At 51.2% G+C, this 20,512-nt stretch overlaps 1 protein-coding gene across 1 annotated transcript in view; it reads left to right on the top strand.

Moving 5' to 3' along the window:
* Positions 1 to 19,178, top strand: part of TNFRSF8 (TNF receptor superfamily member 8) — a 76,192-nt gene extending 57,014 nt beyond the window's left edge. Inside the window, exons 11-15 of the mRNA XM_061382679.1 lie at positions 405 to 506; positions 640 to 693; positions 8,021 to 8,046; positions 12,142 to 12,325; positions 16,250 to 19,178. Coding sequence (XP_061238663.1) covers positions 405 to 506; positions 640 to 693; positions 8,021 to 8,046; positions 12,142 to 12,325; positions 16,250 to 16,494 — 611 coding nt within the window. The 3' untranslated portion in view covers positions 16,495 to 19,178. The remainder of the gene's footprint in view (positions 1 to 404; positions 507 to 639; positions 694 to 8,020; positions 8,047 to 12,141; positions 12,326 to 16,249) is intronic.
* The last annotated feature ends 1,334 nt before the right edge of the window (positions 19,179 to 20,512 follow it).

The following is a 20,512-nucleotide window of genomic DNA, read 5'->3' as shown; positions in this document are numbered from 1 at the left end:
TGCCTGCCAGCCGCCCGGGACTGGGCCTCACACACGCCTTCCTCCCCAGTCCCCTGATGTCATCCTACTGGACCTCAATTCCCTCTTCATTCTGCCTCCTTGACTCTCCATTTCTCCCCCACTAGCAAGGGTTTGTGCATTCTTCAACTCTTTAGCTCCCCCATGGGCTTCCCAGAGCCAGACAAGAAAGGACAGGTGGGTGAGGGCTGGACCAGATAGCTACAGATAGGATCTGGGTTTCTCTTCTGGCTTGGGAAAGGACCAGGTCCTGTCAGCAACAGTGGAGTCTGTGTCCAGAAGGAGGAAGCAGGCCGGGGTGAGGGCTGTGCTGTGTGGTTGCTGTAGGGCCCCTGGCTCCCTGCCAGGATGTCAGGGTGCGAATGCAGGGCACCTCTGTGTTCCAGGACCTGTGCTCTTCTGGGTGATTCTGATGCTGGTGGTAGTCGTCAGCTTCAGCTCCTTCGTCCTGTGCCACCGGAGGGCCTGCAGGAAGTGGATTGGACAGAGTAAGTGCCTGTATCCTTGGGGCCCTGGGAGGGCAGGGGGCCCTGTGCTAGCCTGGCCTGGGTACTTTTCCCGTCCTGCCCGCTGAGACCCTCTGAGGCTGGCACCCCAGTCCTCCTGCTGCTGTCATTTCAGAGCTGCATCTGTGCTACCCAGTCCAGACCTTCCGGCCCACGCTGGAGCCTGTGGGTGAGTGTCCAGGGGTCCAAAGGGCTGTGCGTGGCTACACCGCAGCTCTGCACGGTGGGCCAGAACTCCCTTGGGGCTCCCTCTGTGTGTGGGGGTTCCCACAAGCTGTCCCTCCTTTCTGTGCAACCTCGTATGTGATGGGAATATAATGTGGGTGGAAACTGTGACATGTTCCCTTCAGCGTCGGATGTGGTCTGGGCCCAAAGCTTCAAAAACTCACCTTGTCCTTCGTTCTCTCCTTGGCCGTGCCCTCAGGAGAGGCCTTCCCTTCCTCTCTTCTCTCTGTCCCTCCTTCCCAGCCTCCTTGTCATTTCCCCCGCCCTTTCCCTCCTGCTGGTGCCCAGGGTGTAGGGGTTGGGGTAGAGGGAGCAGGCTAACAGGGCTAGAGTCTGATTCTGCACTATGAGCTACATGACTGGGTGAATTACTTAATTCCTCTGTGTCTCAGTTTCCTCATCTGTACCAAGTCACTCAGTCGTGTCCGACTCTTTGTGATCCTATGAACTGCCAGGCTCCTCTGTCCATGGGCTTCTCCAGGAAAGAATGCTGGAGTGGATTGCCATACCCTCCCTCCAGGAGGTCTTCCTGACCCAGGGATTGAACCCATGTCTCTTCTATCTCCTGCATTGGCAGCTGGGTTCTTTAGCACTAGCGCTGCCTAGGAGGTGGGGTCTAATTCAGAGAGTGGGTGTGTGGGTCCATTGTGGCGGGGCTTGTTGAGCGCTGTGTGCAGAGCCTGCGCGCAGTCAGCATTCGCAGATTGTGGCTGCTGTTTGCTGACAGCTCCCCTGTGTCTGGGGCCTTTTTTCTCACCAGGAGTCCAGGCCTTCCTGAGTTCTCGGTTGATCTGAACTCTTCTCTCTGATCCCTGGCCAGCCTCCAGACCACCTCTTCTAGGCAGCCTTCCATGCCCCACCCATTCCAGGCAGCAGACTCAGCTCTCACCTGGCAGGGGGCTGGAGGGGCGACGCCAGCCATCGTGTGCCAAGTATCTCTTCTCCCCTGGGTTACATCTTTCAAGGCAGGACAAGGTCCTCCTCAACATGCCACAAGCATTGATTGAGCACCTGCTGTGTATGGGCCCTGACCACAGGGGAAGGAGCAAACACAAACGGTTTGAGCTTCCTTTCTGGTTTCAAGGCAGTGTCCTATGACGGTCTCACAGACCCAGAAGCCCCACGGGAAATGGGTGATGCTCTTCATTTCGTAATGAAGAGATGAGACCCATGGCCACGCTGTCTGTAGTTGCCATAGCCAGACTCAGGAACTGGTCCTGGAGCCGGCAGGCCTCATTGGCAGAGGTCTCAGTCCTTTACCCTCTTCCTCCCCACCCCACCCCCCGCCATGGGCTGTCCACCACCCAGTGCCCAGCCTGACACCCAGCGGTCAACTCAGACCTCCTCGCCCCCCACGTCCCCAGGCCCCACGGAAAGCTTTGCCCTAGCCTGGCTTCTGACTTGGGCCCCTGAACACAGTGTGTGAGGCGTGTTTTGGGTTTGGTGAGTTTCACAAGCAGGTGCTTGTGTTCTCTTCGCAAGGGGGCTTTTTGTGTTTTGACAGTTTCAAGCCTTTTTCCATGAGCTGTCAGGCTCAGTGTCTCATTGAAACCTGCGTTTGCTTTCTTGACATTTTTCTAGTATTAGAGTTTCCATTGCTGTCAGTTTATTTTTTTCTTCAAACCTCCATGATAGCAGTTTTGTCACACACATACAAAAAAAAAAAAGAGAGAGAGAGAGAAAGAGAGAAAAGACAAAAAGCACCTTCTCTTAAAAAGTCAGACTTACCAGGAACTGAGCCTGGGGCTCAGTGGTGTCCACCCTGTTTGGTGCCATTTCTGGCGCACTGGCTTCCGATGGGTCCTTGGGGGTCTGGTTCCCAGGGAAGGAGGTGACGAAGGATGCAAAATGTGGGTGGACTGAGCAGGGTGGGTGCAGTGGGAGCTGGAGGGGTGCAGGAGTCTTTCTGCACTTGTCCGTTCCTTTGTGTATCCGCCCTGCACTTCCTAGTGGCCCTGTGCTGGGTCCGGCAAGTGGCCCTCCCAAGCTTTCTGACCAGCTCAAGCTGAGTGGGAATAATCTGGCCTCAGTCCCCCTGGTCTCAGAACTCCAGGGCTCAGGGAGCCCAGGTGTGGTTAGCAGTGATCCGGGCTTGTGGATTTAGCAGGTGGATCTGACTTGGTGGCGTGTGTCCTCGGGGGCAGGCATCTCCATAAGTACACGTGTGTTCTCATCTTATTCCTCCCAGAGGCCTCTTATACCCATTTCTCAGATGAGAAAGCTGAGGCATGGGAAGATGAAGAAGCTTGTCTAAGGCCACTTGGTTAATGAGCAGTACGACCGACCAGGATTTTGTTGGTGGTGCTGGCTAGATTTTTGCTTAAAGGGTACCCTGGCACTGTTGACACCTGCCCGGGATCTTCCTTTGCTGTGGGGATTGTCCTGTGTGTTACAGGATGCCAGGCAGTCCTGGTCTGTAGACCCACCAGATACTAGCAGCACCTCCATCTGTGACAGCCAGCAGTGTCTCCAGGTACTGCCACATGTGCCCTGGAGGGGAAACGTCTCTACTGGTTGAAAAACACTGGCTGAAAGTCTCTTAACCCTTCATTTAAAAAGACACTGTCATCATTACTTTATCTGTTACTTCAGGCAGTTTTAAGTTGGAAACATTGCTTTGTTTTGAAACAACTTCAAACAAACAGAAAGGTACGGTGAACGTATTTTTCCTGAACTATTTGAGAGTAAGTTACTGACTTCATGCGTTTTTACCCCTGAATACCTGAGTGTGTATTTCATACAGCCGCAGGGAAATCATCAACATCAGAGAATTCGCTTTGCTGTATCTCCACCAGCTAGGTCTCAGACCCCAGTCTGGTTTCTTCGAACATTGATAATAATACTTTGAATGCAGTCCAGCCTCTCCTGTTGCATTTGGCCACCGTGTCTTTGTCCCCTCTAGTCTGAGTTTCTCCCTCCTGGTCATGACCTTGCCATTTTGGAAGACTGTACCAGTGATTCTGTGGCTGCCCCTCAGCCCGGGTTTGCCTGACTCTGGAGTGAGGTATCTGCCCCATCCTCACTCCCGCCAGGTTTCCCTTTGTCCCTTCCCCTGCATGTTCACCACAAGCCCTGGATGAGCGGGTGTCTGCCAGCCTTCTCCACCATGCAGTCCTATTTCCTCTGTGGTCATCGCTAAGGGGAGGGGAGGTACTTTGAGGCTCTGTGAATAACCAGTGCATCATCAGCCTTTCCTCTGTTTCTGTATGTTTGTCTGTCTGGATGTGTGATTCCTTTCTTAGTCTGCTGTCGTTGTTACTTAATTTGATGTTCAAATTGTCCCGGGTGAGGCCAGTGAGGGCCCCTTCAAGCTGGCTCCTGTGTCTTTTTGATTCCATCTTTCTGTGTTTGGGGCTCATCTCTTTTTAAAATCTGTGTTTTTTTTTTTTTTTAATTTTTCAATTGAAGGAAAAAAAATTTTTCTTTTCCTTTTTTTTTTGGCTGGGCCATGCGGTCTGTGGGATCTTAGTTCTCTGACCAAAGATCAAACCCCAGCCCTTGGCAGTCAGAGTGCTGAGTCCCAACCACTGGACCGCCAGGGAGTTCCCTGGAGCACTCCATTACCATGTTCCCAGCTTAGCTTGTAATAATTCCCTGCCCCTTCCTGGACTGGAATCTAAGGCTGCCTGTTGCCAAACTCCTTCCTTGGGTCTGTTCCACTTCCCATAGCAGCCAGAACCCCAGGCCAGACAGGGGATGGAACTGACAGCAGAGAGCAACAGGGATGGAAAGGATGGATAACTTGTCAGAACCCATGTGCTTGGCTTGAGCAGCCCTCAGAGCAGCTCTGGGAAGCCAAGCACTTATCTATGGGGACGAAGGGGGCCGCCGATGCCCAGTTTGTCCTTGGATTTGTGTCCTGGGACGCTGGACACATTTGTGAGAAGATTGCGCTTATTCCAAAAAAGCAAGATTACCAGTGAATGAAGACAGGGAACTGAAGCAAAATTTTTGAGGGAAAAAGCCCTTACGAAATCTGACCTCTGCACTTGGCACCGTTCGTTCTAGGTCTTATTAAAGAACACAGGCGGGTTGTAACACGGCTATAGGCCGAGGTTGATACCATCTGGATTCTGCCTTTTCACCTTGACATTATTTTATGCTGGTTTCTGAGAGACAGTATTGAAATCTGGTTTTCTTTTCGGTGTGATGGAGTGTCAAGCCACGGGAATATCCCGGGGCTCCCCTGGTGCTAGGGAGCATTTTAGCCACCTTCCTTTTTGTTTGTCTCCTTCCCTTTTTAATGTTGTAATTTAAAAAATCTAAACAGACTTCATTTTAAAGAAAAGTTTTAGACTTACAGAAAATTTGAGAAGTTAGTGGAAATATAGCCCACACCCAATTTCCTCTATTATAAACATCTTATTCTACTGCAGTACGTTTGTCACAATAAAAGCAATACCGATACACTGCTGTTCTCTGCAGCCCGTACTCTGCTCAGATCTGCTTGACTCTGCTAGCATGCTTCTGCTGCTCCAGGATCCCGCCCAGGACACTGCTTTGCATTTGTGCCTTAGGCTCCCTTGGCCTCTGACAGTTTCTGGCCTCCCTAGCTTTTGGTGACCGCGGCAGTTTTGAGGAGTGCTGGTCAGTTAAGTTATAGGATGATCCTCTGTTGGAATTGGTCTAGTGTTTTTGTCCTGATTAGATTGAAGTCAAGGATTTGGAGGAGGAAGACCATATGAGTTCTGTGCCATTTTCATCACAACGTATCAAGAGTATGTGCTCTCAAATTAAAATTTGAAAACAATTATTTTTTGGTTTAGTAGACAGGATAGAACTCCAGTGTCCCTAGCCACAAGGGACTAGTTCCACTGTGAAGTAAACAGTGGGGCCTCAATTTTGAAGACATTTGGGGAAAGGGAAAATTGGCTTTCTGTTAACTGGCAAAATGTTCTAGTGGGACTCTGTTTATGTTAAAATGTGTTATGTTTTGTATGTGCACATATACGGACCAGGGGGCTAAGATGGTAAAGGACCTGCCTGCAATGCGGGAGACCTGGGTTCCACCCCTGGGTCGGGAAGATCCCCTGGAGAAGGGAATGTCTACCCACTCCATATTCTTGCCTGCAGAATTCCATGGACAGAGGAGCCTGGTGGACTGGGCTGTATAGTCACAAAGAGTCGGACATGACTGAGCGACTGATATTTTCACGCTTTCATATATGGACCAGAGTCTCTGCTGAGTTTATACATTAAGAAATGATGGTTGATGGAATCTTGATTTTTGTTAACTTATCCCAATAAAGCCTACAGAAACTCAAAAACATAAGAAAGAGAGAATATGCTCTCAACATGATTGCTTCCTGGGCACCTTCTCTTCTGAGGTCTCATTTAATCTTCATAAAAACCCTCTGAAGGGGCATGATCTTGCCCCTTTTCCAAACGAGAGAACTAAGACCAGGAGAGGTGAAGGACTGTGCTGGGGTTGCGTGGCTAGGCAGGCCTCCGATGCAGGACCACTAAGCTGCTGCTTTGTTTGGCATCTGGCTCGTTTTCAGTTTTTTTGCTTATTATAGGCTCCACTGCTGTGCACAGCCTGGTTACTTTCCTTCAAGTTATTTCCTGAGGGTGTGTCCCCAAAGAGGGATTACTAAGTCAAAGTGTGTGAAGTTTTCACTGCCAGATGGTTCTTGAGAAATGAGAAAGAGGGAACCAGTTCACAGGGCATGAGCAGCTGTGTTCCTGTTTACCCACATCCTCTCCAGGACTGTGTCTTACCAATTTTGTTTATTCTGTCTTTTTACTTTGTCACATATTTTCTCCCCTCAATGACTCTCTGCCAAATGACAGTTGGCTGTTTGCAGAACTCAGACATCACTCTCAAAGGATAAAGATTTGGCTTCTCTGACTTCATTTAAAAGAATGTGCCTCAGGCCAGACAACATTTCTCAAAATGCTGGCTCGGGCTCTGGACAGTGGCTACCTTGTGGGAGAGAGCCACGAGCCTCCTAAGGTGACTGCTTTGCTGGGAAGAGCAGTTCCCAGATTTGTTTGTTAACTCAGTAATCAACCATTGTGTCATTTTACACATGTGTTCTTTTGACCATGATTCTGATCCATTTCCCCTTTAGACACTTTACCTGCGGACGGTCATTTAAAATGGACATGGAAGATTGTCCCCCAAAGTGACCTGGTGTCTACACAGCAGGTTCAAATTGCCCATCATGTTGTTTTATCATGGCTGGTTGGCCCCCAGTGTGCATTTCCGCTAGGATTTCAGAAGGCTGGTTCCCCAGAGCAGCTGAGGTCAGACAGAGTTCCCGAGGTGACTCAGCTGGCTGGCCTCCTTATATGCGAGTTCTCTGGTCAGATGTCCACACCTAAAGGCAACAAAAGTTAAGACCCTGTAGGTGGTCCCCTTGGGAGTATAAGGGGCCGTGCGCTCCCAGAGGACTCAGCGCCTGGGAGCTGACTCACCCCAGTGTAGACACGTCTCGGTACCATCTCTAGCTTTTCCAGTTGGACATCTGGTTGTGGTTAAGGGTCAACATATACTTGGCCGTGACCTGATGCCCTGTTTAAATCGAGAGAAAAGTTGGAGAGGAGGGTGGAGTTTAGGGTGAGAAGTTGAAGGTTGTCCCCTGAGGATCACTGTGGCCTGAGCCCACACTATCGGAAGTGTGATGACCAGTGAGACTGGTCACGTGGACTGTTTCGGGCACACGTGATAGAAGGCTGAATTCATGCTGGCCGGAGCCTAAAGGGCTCTGTGGCCATCTGGCTTTAGGCATGCCTGACTCGGGGGCTCAGAAAGGATCCTCAGGACCTGCCACCCTCTCTCTATCACCATGAGGTCCTCCTGTGTGGGTTGAGTTTCACATGTTGCTCCGGGGGGCTCTGGCCTCTTCTGCCCCTGGAGGCCACCAGGCGATGGCAACAGCCACAGACCAGCTTCTGACCCTGCCAGAGCCTCTTCGGCTCCAGCTTCTGACCCTGCCAGAGCCTCTTCAGCTCCAGCTGGGTGCACACTGGTCTTGAACCACTCCTGTGCGTGTGTAGGAGTGGGTGGATGGGGAGGGGTCCGGTGTGCTGAGGGGCTTGGTGGCTGGGAGAGAGATGACTGCCCTGTTCTCTGGCTGCCCCTGGGAAGTGAGGCCCTGTGCCCCGGGCCTGAAACCCATCCACTGTTCTCCAGAGTGAGGTCTGAGGAAGGACCAACTTCCACCCTGGGGGCAGTGGAGGAGGCACTTGCCTGCAGTGGGGTGGGGCAGGGCCAGGCAGCTGCCAGATGCCCCTTGGTGAAGTGACTGCTCTTTGTCTCCTTGCAGATTCCAAGCCGGGGAGGAACCCGATAGTAAGTAGCCTCTCCCTTGCCCCCACCCCAGCTTTGTGCCCCTACATGTGACTCCTCCTCCATCAGAGCTGCTGGTTCTGACAGTGACTGGGTGGGTCCTTTCCCTCCCACGGCCCAGGTGCAGGTTCCCCTGCAAGTTCAGGCTCGGGCTGCCCCACGCAGGGAGCTCTGAGCGCGGTGGGGCCTCAGCCAGGCCCTGGCCAGGGATGCGCAGCTCCACCCCCACGGCAGCCTCAGCTCCTGGCTCATCCCACCGGGGACTTCCAGAAGGGCCTGCCAGACAGCAGGTCTGATTTTGACCATTTGGGTGCCAGGTGTGGTCTGAGAGAAGGCTGGGTTCATTTTCCCCTTTGTCCTTCAATCCTCTGTGAGTCTCAAAGCTGGGATGTCAAGTCAGTAGCACAAACTTTTGAAACTTTAGCTAGCATATATGGAGCACCTGGTGCTCCCAGGTGGCGGAGTGGTAAAGAATTCGCCTGCAATGCAAGAGATGCAGGTTTGATCCCTGGGTCGAGAAGATCCCCTGGAGGAGGAAATGGCAACCTACTCTAGTACTCGTGCCTGGAGAATCCCATGGACAGAGGAGCCTGGCGGGCTACATGGGGTCGTAAAGAGTCAGATGTGACTGAGCACATGTGCATGCAGGGAGCATTTTCCGCGAGCTAGGCTTCTGGCTTTCTCCAAGTTGTTCCCGTTTGTCCTGGCAACACACTGAGGTTGGTACTGTTGTCCTGTTGTATAGGAGAGGAAACAGAGGCCCAGACAGGAAAGGTGATTCCGCAGTTGGAAAATAGATCAGCTGGGATTTGAGGGCTGGTGTGCGTGACTCCAAAGCCAGTGCTCTGGGCTGTTACCCTGAGCTGCCTCCTAGCAAGGCTATCATCACCCGCCTTTTATGATGCTCTCGCTGTGCCAGGTGCTGGGCTGGGGGCTTTGCACATGTTACCGCCGAGCCTGCGGGCATCCTGCGTGGGCCATGTGCACCAGGTCCTCTCCAGGCTTCGCTTGGGCCCTGCTCTGTGCCGGCCTCTCAGGGGCAGCGCAGGGACCAGTGAGGGGGCGTGGGGAGAGGAGCGGCCCTGCTTTCCACAGCTGAGAGGGGCAGGACGAAACATACCATATGACCAGGTCTCAGATGTGTATGGTTTGCCCACTTCCCCCCCCACACTTATCAGTTCTTCCATTCCTTTCTTTTTTTTAAATAGTATTTTTAAGTTTTATTTATTTGGCTGCCCTGGGTCTTTGTTGCTATTATGGGCTTTTTTGAGTTGCGGTGAGCAAGGGCTCCTCTCTAGCTGTGGTGCACAGGCTTCTCATTGCAGTGGCTTCTCTTGTTTCCGAGCACAGGCTCTAGAGCACGCAGGCTTAAGTAGTTGTGGTGCCTGGACTTAGTTGCTCTGTGGCATGGGGAATATTCCCGGACCAGGGATTGAACCTGTGGCCCCTGCGTTGGCAGGTGGATTTTTTACCATATCACCAGGGAAGCCTCCATTCTCTATTTTTAAACATAATAGATGGAACCACAATACAGGTTCAATTTCAAATCATGAGAGATCACAGTCAAACATGCTTGAGTCAGATAAGTTGCTGTTATGATATCAAGAAGTTTCATGAAAAAAGTATTTAATGATTTGTAAGATACGAACAAAGCTAGTGGAGGTGATGGGATTCCAGTTGAGCTGTTTCAAATCCTAAAAGATGATGCTGTTAAAGTGCTCCATTTAATATTCCAGCAAATTTGGAAAACTCAGCAGTGGCCACAGGATTGGAAAAGGTCAATTTTCATTCCAATCCCAAAGAATGTTCAAACTACCACACAATTGTACTCATCTCACACGGTAACAAAGTAATGCTCAAAATTCTCCAAGCTAGATTTCAACAGTACGTGAACCAAGAACTTCCATTGGATTTAGAAAAGGCAGAGAAACCAGAGATCAAATTGCCAACATCCACTGGATCATAGAAAAAGCAAGAGAATTCCCGAAAACCATCTACTTCTGCTTTATTGACTATGCCAAAGCCTTTGACTGTGAGGATCACAACAAACTGGAAAATTCTTAAAGATGGGAATACCAGACCACCTTACTTGTCTCTTGAGAAACGTTATGCAGGTCAAGAAGCAACAATTAGAACCGGACATGGAACAACGGACTGGTTCCAAATTGGGAAAGGAGTACATCAGGCTGTATATTGTCACCCTGCTTATTTTACTTAATATGCAGAGTACATCATGTGAAATGCCGGGCTAGATGAAGCACAAGCAGGAATCAAGATTGCCGGGAGAAATATCAATAACCCCAGATATGCAGATGATACCACCCTTATGGTAGAAAGTGAAGAAAAACTGAAGAGCCTCTTGATGAAGATGAAAGAGGAGAGTGAAAAAGTTGACTTAAAACTCAACATTCAGAAAACTAAGATCATGGCATCCGGTCCCATCACTTCATGGCAAATAGATGGGGAAACAATGGAAACAGTGACAGACTTTATTTTCTTAGGCTCCAGAATCACTGTAGATGGTGGCTGCAGCCATGAAATTGAAAGACGCTTGCTTCTTGGAAGCCTATGACAAACCTAGATAGCATATTAAAAAGCAGAGACATTACTTTGCTGACAAAGGTCCCTCTACTCAAAGCTATGGTTTTTCCAGTAGTCATGTATGAATGGGAGAGTTGGGCCATAAAGAAGGCTAATCACTAAAGAATTGATGCTTTTGAGTTGTGGTGTTGGAGAAGACTCTTGAGAGTCCCTTGGACTGCAAGGAGATCAAACCAGTCCATCCTAAAGAAAATCAATCTTGCATATTCATTGGAAGGACTGATGCTGAAGCTGCAATACTTTGGCCACCTAATGCAAAGAGCCGACTCATTAGCAAAGATCCTGATGCTGGGAAAGATTGAAGGCAGGAGGAGAAGGGGACAACAGAGGGTGAGATGATTGGATGACATCACCGATTCAATAGACATGAGTTTGAGCAAGCTCTGGGACATGATGAAGGACAGGGAAGCCTGGCATGCTGCAGTCCATGGGGTCGCAAAGAGTCATATACAACTGAGCAACTGAACAATAACAACAGCAAAGATAATCAAATATATTTTGGCCACATGGACCAGTGCATAAATAGTAACTTCTTTAAGACTACCATCTTTTAAACTTCAAATTATTTTAAAAGAATATGAAGGATTATGTAACTGTATTTTTGGAATTATTCAAACTCATTCCCTTTTGAAGCTTGAAGGTAAATGGTATTTACGTTAGAACATTTCATGAGACCACTTCTCCTTGGCACTTATGGAAAGGTCAAAACTGAAACCAACATTTTCCTGAAACATATCTGTTTTTAGTACATTACTGTGATCATAAAAGACTGCTGTCCCAGGAGCAGGGGAGTTGGGGTGGGCCTAGAGCTGACACTTGTAGACTGAGCAAACATGTATGGATTCCAAAGGGAGACACTGGGTTCTAGTATTGGCCGGACACTTACTAACTAACCCTGAGCAAGTTACTTGACTCTTCTGTGCCTCAGTTTCCTGATCTGTAAAATGGAGAGATATTAACCGCCTTGTAGACTAGTTGGGCTTCCCAGGGGGCACTAGTGGTAAAGAACCACCTGTCAATGCAGGAGACATAAGAGACTCGGGTTCCATCCCTAGGTCAGGAAGATCCCCTGGAGGAGGGCTTGGCAACTCATTCCAGTATTCTTGCCTGGAGAATCCTATGGATAGAAGAGCCTGGCGGGCTACAGTCCTTAGGGTCGCAGAGTCAGACATGACTGAAGCGACTTAGCATGCACTCATGCAGAGTGGTTGTTAATGATTAGCACGTGTTGAGGGCCACATACACGGTAAGCATTGTATGCGATGCTCCACTATCCTTATTTAGTGCCAGTTAAAAACGATGTGCCTTCACAGGGTCCCATATGCAGGAACATCAGGTCATCCATGCTGAGAAGCCCAGGGTGAGCGCATGGTGGCTTTAAAGCAGAGAAGGAGACTTGCTGGGGGTCTATGGAGATGAAGAAATGCATTTTCCAGCACAGAGACTGGGGGAGGTTGGGGTACCCTGCCTCAGCACCATTTCCTCTGCCCACTGCAGCTGACCAAGAGTGTATCAGTGGCAGACCCAGGCAATGAGGAGCAGGGTTTACTGAGCCGCCCAGCCATGGAGACCTGCCTGGAGAGCCTGCGGCTGCTGGAGGCCAGCCCAGTCAGCAGCCCCCCGTCCCCCACAGACCTACCTGAGCCCCGAGGGACCATGGAGCATACCAACAACAGGATTGGTGAGTCGGCCTGTTTGGGGGGGTCCTGGAGTGCTTAGAGGGCAGTGGGAGATGGACCCTGAGCCCCTAACGAGGGACCAGAGACCCTGGGGATGGAAAGCTCAGCAAGGAAGAGGCAGGGGCTCCCCAACCGGCTTTTATAAGTAGGAGATGCTTTTCATGAAGGAGTTAAGCCATTCTCAGGGATATCTACAGCTTGCTCCGCCTCTTCATCCCAATTTAAATTTCTGTAAACTAGAGGAGCCTGGCGGGATACAGCCCATGGGGTTGCAACATTCAGATATGACTTAGTGACTAAACCACCACCACCAAACTAAGAGTAGTCAATACTTCTGACTTCCCGGGGTCATTGTGGGAACTTGTGAAATGATGCTCGCAAAGTTGCCCTGGTGGCTGCAGGGTTCCCTCTGCCTGGTGCCTGCTCTTATTAGAGGGGAAGTAAACACCATCCAGCCCCCAGCACAGGGCCTCTAAGATGGGTGGAGGGAGATGTCAGGAGAGACATCAGCCAAGAGCTGCCTCTTGGCTGATGCGTTCACATTTGGCCACTGTGCGCTGGTCACCTCTCCTTCTGAGGCTCGAGTCAGTCCCTCCGTTTTACAATTGGAGAAACATCGGTTCAGGATGAAGTGATTTCCCTGGTGCCCCAAACTGCAGCCTCCCTCCAGCCAAGGCGAACCTTCCACTCTCAAGTCTTCTTCCTCCTCCTCCCCTCACCCTGGTACACCAAGAGCGCTTCTACCAAAACGCATACTTGCCCATATTATACCCCTGCTTTAAGCCCTCCAGGGAGTCCCTGCTCCCTGCAGTGTGAATTCCAGGCTGCTGCTTCTCCTTCCCACCAGGCTCGCCTGCCTCCCAACCCTGCAGGTCTGCTCCCCCTTCTCAGTGGCAGTGTTCTAGTTTTTGGAGCCCTCTCTCACATCTGAGCTTCTCCGTGGGAGCTTCTTCCTCACCTGAAATAGTCAACTCCACCTCCTTGAATCTAGTCAATTCTTTTCTTCTTTGGCTGCACCACATAGCCTGTGAGATCTTAGGCTGCAGTTTGGGGAACCAGGGATCGAACTCATGCCCTTTGCAGGGTAAGTGAGGAGTCTTAATCGCTGGACCACCAGGGGAAGTCTTGAATAAATTCCTGATGTCCCAGGACCTTGCGTATTTGCCTCCTCTCCAGGAAGCCTTCCCCGCCCTCTCTACTCTCCTCTCTAGGAGACACCCTCTGGGTACCCCCAGAACCCAGGCCTCTCCACCTTGTGTCCTCAGCTCCCAGCAGTATGACTGTGTTTGCAGCTTCCTCCCCGCCCCACCTGGCTTTAAGCTCCCCAAGAGGCAGTGTCTTAATGGGTTCCATCTCTGTCTTCTCTGGAGAGTTAACCATCACTGAGATCATTCCGAAGAGGCATTTGTGATCATCCTACATATTTCTGTAGCAGGGGTTGGTGGATGGAACTCTGAGGGCAGAACCGTTAGCGCCAAACTGAAACTTTTGGAATTGCAGCTTTCAGCAAATTTTATTCAGAGAAGGCAATGGCACCCCACTCCAGTACTCTTGCCTGGGAAATCCCATGGATGGAGGAGCCTGGAAGGCTGCAGTCCATGGGGTCGCTGAGGGTCGGACACAACTGAGCAACTTCACTTTCACTTTTCACTTTCATGCATGGGAGAAGGAAATGGCAACCCACTCCAGTGTTCTTGCCTGGAGAATCCCAGGGGAGCCTGGTGGGCTGCCGTCTATGGTGTCATACAGAGTTGGACACGATTGAAGCGATTTAGCAGCAGCAGTAGCAAGTTTTATTGGAAAAGGATGTATTTTGGGAAATACTGCTGAAGACATTTTTTGCAAATTTCCTAAGAAGTCCTAGTTTGAATGTTTGAGTCCTTGCTGAGCACAGTGCCTGGAGCCACAGGGCTGGGGCTCTGGGAGTGTTTGGCAGGGGTGGGTAGAGGGAGGTACCAGGCTCCCAGCAGGGCTGGGCCATGGGCAGCCTGGTCTATAAGCCTGGTCTGTAAGCTTGGAGAAGGTCTTCCTGGAACATTCAAGAGATGGTGAGCCCTCTGTTCTTCTGACATCTCCTGAGAGGAGTAACCCCTGGTCCAGTCCCAAGGGGACCACACTCTGGTTACCCCTCTACCCCTGGGCACCAGGCACAGGGAACCCTGTCCTTTCACCTTCACCACCACCACCCACTCACCCCCAACCAGCACAACTTCTTTGGATGCTGGAGCCCTGAATGGGGCAGGAAATCCAAGCAGCTTCTGGAAGACCCTCTCCCGCAGGCAGCCCTGTGGTGGTCGGTAGACAGAGCCCAGGGAATCAGGACCTGGGGAACGTGAGGGGGTGACAGCCTGGCCCCCCAGCTTTGGCTGCTTCTACCTGGACAAACATACCCCGCTTCATTCACACCCCTCCTCCTCTATGTCTGTCTGTCTCTCTCATCTCTGGCCCTGCCAAGTTTCTTCTGTGTTCTCCCTCACCTCACTATCACTGGCTTCTATCTTTTGCCAGCCCTTCTGGTCAGGTTCTGCAGGCTTTAGTGGACGGTGTGTGACTTGAGGCCATGCTCTCTCTTTTGGGGGGTAGGGGGCTCCCAGCCTACAGCTTATTTCATTCTTGTAACCTTCTCTCTCTCCTAGAGGTATCAAAGACCAAAACAGAAAAACTGGATTATGCAATGGGTTGAGGGTGCAGGGGCCCCAAGAATCTTTGGGGGGCTCCTGAATCAGAGGGGTGTAACTGGGTTTCCCAGCAAGGCAGGCATCCTGAACCCCACCCTAGCTCTCAAGTTCCCTCTTGATAGCTTCCCCATTCAGACTCCAGAGAGAGAGTTCTAGGGCTGAGGGGCTGGGAGCTGGCACCCTGCCCTGAGCTCAAGGCCATCAGAAGCTGGGCTACTGGAGTTTGCAGTTAGCTGATCTGGGTGAAAGCCAGGCTCCCTACTTCCCAGCTTCTCTGGCAGCTTACTTAGCTCCCCTGAGACTCCAAAGCCCTGGAAGCAGGAGGTCAGTGGCGGGGGGTGCGGCGCGGGTAATGCAGCTAACAGGCTGGGCTGGTTATTCATCCATGCAATTCACACAGGCAGCCCTCCTGTTTGCAAGGCAGGCACACAGCAATAAGAAATAAACACCAAGATATACAGGCCCCTGCAAAGCTGTCCAGATCTCAGGCTCTTGGCAATTATTAACAGGGTTGAGGTTTCTGTAGGATGTGGTCTGGGTTAGGCTGGACTGAAGAGGTTCCTGGGACGCAGAACTTTGAAAACTGGTAGCATCTCAGGAAAACCAGGACATGTTGCCGCCGCCCGCTTCCCCTCCTCCCGCCCGCACAGTCCCCAGATTTCTGCTTTAGGCACGTGAATAGGTGCTGAAAGGGAAGCTGGGCATGGTGGAGTTTCTTTGGGGATTTCTACTGACTACCTGGTGCCTTGGGCAGGTCATTTAACATCCCTGAGCTCCATCTGTAAATGGGGATCGTATAATAATCGGCCATCTATCTTGTGGAAGTGATGCAAAGATTCGGAAGCTAATGTGTGGAAAACATCCAAGGCGGCAGGCTAAGCTCTGCCAGTGTTCAGTGGCGCTCTTGATATCAACATCGTTGTTCCCTGATTTCCCCCCACTTCTTGCTTTCTCTCCTAACCCTGTCCTCTCCTTTCCTGCCCCATCCCTGCAGAAATGTTGAGAAAATCAGGAGCACCTCCAGTCCTTAACCCCTCTGCAGGCAACTGCTAGCTGTTTTATCTCCTTTGAAGCCCCAAGACACCTGTGAAGTCAGCAGGGTTTATTGTGGATCAGAGTGGCTGTGCGTTCTCCCTGAGGCCACACAGCAGGAGTGGCAGAGCTGGTATAGGGACCCTCCTCTGCCTCCTGGCTTCTGTACAGCTGGGGCCCTGGTCTCCTCACCTCCCCCACCCTTTTGCCTTGCAGAGAACATCTACATCATGAAAGCCGACACCGTGATTGTGGGGACTGTGAAAGCCGAGGTGCCTGAGGGCCAAGGCCCAGTGGGGCCAGCCGGGCCCGAGCTCGAGGAGGAGCTGGAGACGGACTATGCCTCCCACTACCCGGAGCAGGAGACGGAGCCACCGCTGGGCAGCTGTGGGGACGTTATGTTCTCGGTGGAGGAGGAAGGGAAGGAGGACCCCTTGCCCACGACTGTCTCTGATAAATGAGGGCTGGACTGGGGCTGAGAGGGCAGCTGGGTGCCTCTGGAAGGCCATGGTGGCCCTGGTGGCACCACACCGGTGGCAGAGGCCTGTCTGGCTTGAACTGAGGTTCCAGCATCCAGCGGTGGGCCCAGCCTGTCAATATGGGAGGTCCCGCTGTTCTATACTTGTATCCCCACTCAGCGCCTCCCAACCCGGACCTTGGGGAGCCCAGGCCTGTGCGGCAGAGACAGACAAGGGGCTGGATCTGAATGACCAGGAGGGCCTGGGCCCCTTGCCTTCTGCTGCTGCCAAGAAGATGCCCAGAGTCCTGGGTGTCAAACACACACCCCAAGCAGAGGCTGAGGCCACGAGGCACATCCCCCCAGACCCCGCTTTCTCCATCACCCTGGCCTCAGGAGTGATGCCCTCCAGGCCTCACTGCTGTGCGAGCCACCCCTAGTTACTGTGAGTGGCCCTGTGGGCATGGAGCCAATGCCTCTGTTTGTTTCTCCTGAATCAGAAGGGAAGTCAAGAAATGGGGTGTTGTCTGCCTGCCCCGTTTTGGCCGCAGCCACAGCACTGCACTCTGCGGACGTGAGTCCCCAGTCTGGCCTCCAGCCCTGCCTGGGCCACTGGGGCCCTCCTAGCCTTGCCAGTCTGTCAGTGTCCTATAGCCTGCTCCACAGTGGGCCCAGGGCCCAGCGCATGTCACCGTTCCCGAAGCAAGAGGCCTCCGGGACCCAGCCACCTGAAGATTCTCAGCAGCCATGGTGCCCTTGCCCAGATGGAGGCCCTGCCCACCAGCTGCTGCCTGGAGAAGAGCCTGCTCTGCTTCACCCAGGCGGCTTCCTTGCTAAATGGAGAAGGGGAACTGTGGGCCCTTCTTGGGTTCTTGCCTGCTCTGTGGACACCATGGTCTCTGTCCTGGGTCACGAAGATGCATCCTTCCCAGATCTGCCAGGTACATAGATCCTGATGGTCCCAGGCCCAGCCTCTGGCTCCAGCTGCTCAGCGCCCGTGAGACTGGGTGATTGTGCTCAGTCGTGTCCGAGTCTTTGCCATCCCATGGACCCCACAAGGTGCGACCCCACCAGGCTCCTCTGTCTATGGGATCCTCCGGGCAAGACTACTGGAGTGGGTTGCCATTTCCTCCCCCAGGGGATCTTCCCCACCCAGGGACTAAACCCTCATTTCCTACAGCTCCGGCCTTAGCAGGTGGATTCTTTACCACTGAGCCACCTGGGAAGCCCAGAAGGCGATTTGGGTGTTTGTGCTCCTGTGGATGTCAAAAAGCTCCCTGGTCTCCCATTCTGCTGGAAAACAAAGAACATTTTGTGGTTCAATCTGGACTTCAGGAATTTTGCATTTCACAGTAAAGATCGAGTGGCCTGATTTGGGCCTGCGGTGTCCTGCTCTCCTTGGGGCTCTCAGACTCAAGTCAGCAAACAAGCGGCCTTGGAAAAGGAGTATGGGCAGATGCTAAGTCTGCTGTGGCCCCAGGACACACAGTCCAGGCAGCCTGGAGGCTGTTGGAATTACCCGCTGGAAGGCAGGCCGGGGAAAGCTGCTGTTTACTCACCAGCCCACTCAGTCTCTGGAGGAAGTTGAGGCTGGGTCAGGCATCACAAGGGTAGTTTCTGAAACCACTCAGATGTTTTGGGGAAAGTTGGAGAGACGCTGGACGCTGTGAGAGACAGTTTACATCAGAACCTGATGTTTATATGGGCTGGACAACTGCCAAAATGCCCTTTGCAAGGACAGTATGGGTGCTCTGCAACCTCCTGCCACTCTCCCCACCCCCCAACCCCAAAGGGCTCTGTAGCTATGACTTGAGGATATTGACATATGCTTCATGGAATGACAGGCTCCCTCGCTGGAGGGCCTGTCACAAAACTTTGATCCTTTAGAAATTCATAAGTTCCCTTAGAAAGCAATCACAAGGCTCAGGAAATTCTCCCTGAGATTTGAGTATGTCTGAGTAGAAGGGTCTGAGCGATCTCTCTCCAGTCAGGACAGGGGTTCCCCCTTTCTCTCTGCCCCCAGACACCTAGGCTGTCAGCCTCTGGGGACAAGGAGCCCCCTGTCTGCTGGGACAGCCATTCCCACTGCTGGAGGTTTTTCCCTGTGGATGGAGGCAGACTATTCCTTGTGTAACACCCACTCCCTGGTCAGTCCAAGGCCCAGCCTTTGAGGATACTCAGAATAAAGCCCTCAAGTCCTAAGGTTCCCTTTGGGTAGGAGAGATGCATGGTTTCCCCATGATCCTTCTTCCCTCTGGGCTGAACCCAGCAGCACTCCAGCTTGGGAAAGGGAGTCACTTAGTAGCAGCACGAATGCCCCAGCCTTGGGGAACCCAGAGAGGACCAGGAGTGAATGTAAGCCTTGGGCTTAGAGTCAGAGCTAGGAAGTCAGTCTGCCTCCCTGGTGTCAACAAAAATTCATCTGTCTAAGAAAGAATTGGAAGACTTCATTTGAGCCAAATGTTAGGATTATAACCTGGAAAGAGTGTCTCAGAAAGCTCTGAGGACTATTCCACCCATTAGAAGTCAAGACACAGTTTAAGTTTTTTTTGAGACAGAGGGCTGTACATTAAATGACATATTATTGACCGGTTTACATCATCCAGATCTAAGTGCCATCGTGGTGGGTCATGTGACCCCTTATAAGACCAAGAAGAAATGCCGTGTTTTAATGAATTGTCTTGTTGATGCTATGAGTACATGACTGGTTGAGCCGGTGTTCCTGCTGATAGAAGTCTGGTTTGATGCATATTAACAGATACACAGTGCAGGGGGAGGAGTTTGTTCAGTTCAGTTCAGTTGCTCAGTTGTGTTCAACTCTTTGCAACCCCATAAATTGCAGCACGCCAGACCTCCTTGTCCATCACCAACTCCCGGAGTTCACTCAAATTCACATCCATCGAGTCGGTATGCCATCCAGCCACCTCATCCTCTGTCATCCCCTTTTCCTCCTGCCACCAGTCCCTCCCAGCATCAGAGTCTTTTCCAATGAGTCAGCTCTTCGCATGAGGTGGCCAAAGTACTGGAGTTTCGGCTTTAGCATCATTCCTTCCAAAGAACACCCAGGACTGATCTCCTTTAGAATGGACTGGTTGGATCTTGCAAGAACACCCAGGACTGATCTCCTTTAGGATGGACTGGTTGGATCTCCTTGCAGTCCAAGGGACTCTCAAGAGTCTTCACCAACACCACAGTTCAAAAGCATCAATTCTTCGGCGCTCAGCTTTCTTCACAGTCCAACTCTCACATCCATACATGACTACTGGAAAAACCATAGCCTTGACTAGATGGACCTTTGTTGGCAAAGTAATGTCTCTGCTTTTCAATATGCTATCTAGGTTGGTCATAACTTTCCTTCCAAGGAGTAAGCGTCTTTTAATTTCATGGCTGCAGTCACCATCTGTAGTGATTTTGGAGCCCCCGAAATAAAGTCTGACACTGTTTCCCCATCTATTTCCCATGAAATGATAGGACCAGATGCCATGATCTTAGTTTTCTGAATGTTGAGTTTTAAGCCAACTTTTTCACTCTCCTCTTTCAGTTTCATCAAGAGGCTTTTTAGTTCCTCTTCACTTTCTGCCATAAGGGTGGTGTTATCTGCATATCTGAGGTTATTGATATTTCTCCTGGCAATCTTGATTCCAGCTTGTGCTTCTTCCAGTCCAGCATTTCTCATGATGTACTCTGCATATAAGTTAAATAAGCACGGTGACAATATACAGCTTTGACATACTCCTTTCCCTATTTGGAACCAGTCTGTTGTTCCATGTCCAGTTCTAACTGTTGCTTCCTGACCTGTATATAGGTTTCTCAAGAGGCAGGTCAGGTGGTCTGGTATTCCCATCTCTTTCAGAATTTTCCACAGTTTATTGTGATCCATACAGTCAAAGGCTTTGGCATAGTCAATAAAGCAGAAATAGATGTTTTTCTGGAACTCTCTTGCTTTTTCCACGATCCAGCAGATGTTGGCAATTTGATCTCTGGTTCCTCTGCCTTTTCTAAAACCAGCTTGAACATCTGGA

This window comes from Bos javanicus, chromosome 16, assembly GCF_032452875.1.
Source record: "Bos javanicus breed banteng chromosome 16, ARS-OSU_banteng_1.0, whole genome shotgun sequence".
Taxonomy (NCBI): Eukaryota; Metazoa; Chordata; class Mammalia; order Artiodactyla; family Bovidae; genus Bos; species Bos javanicus.
This window is presented reverse-complemented; position numbering and strand designations above follow the sequence as displayed.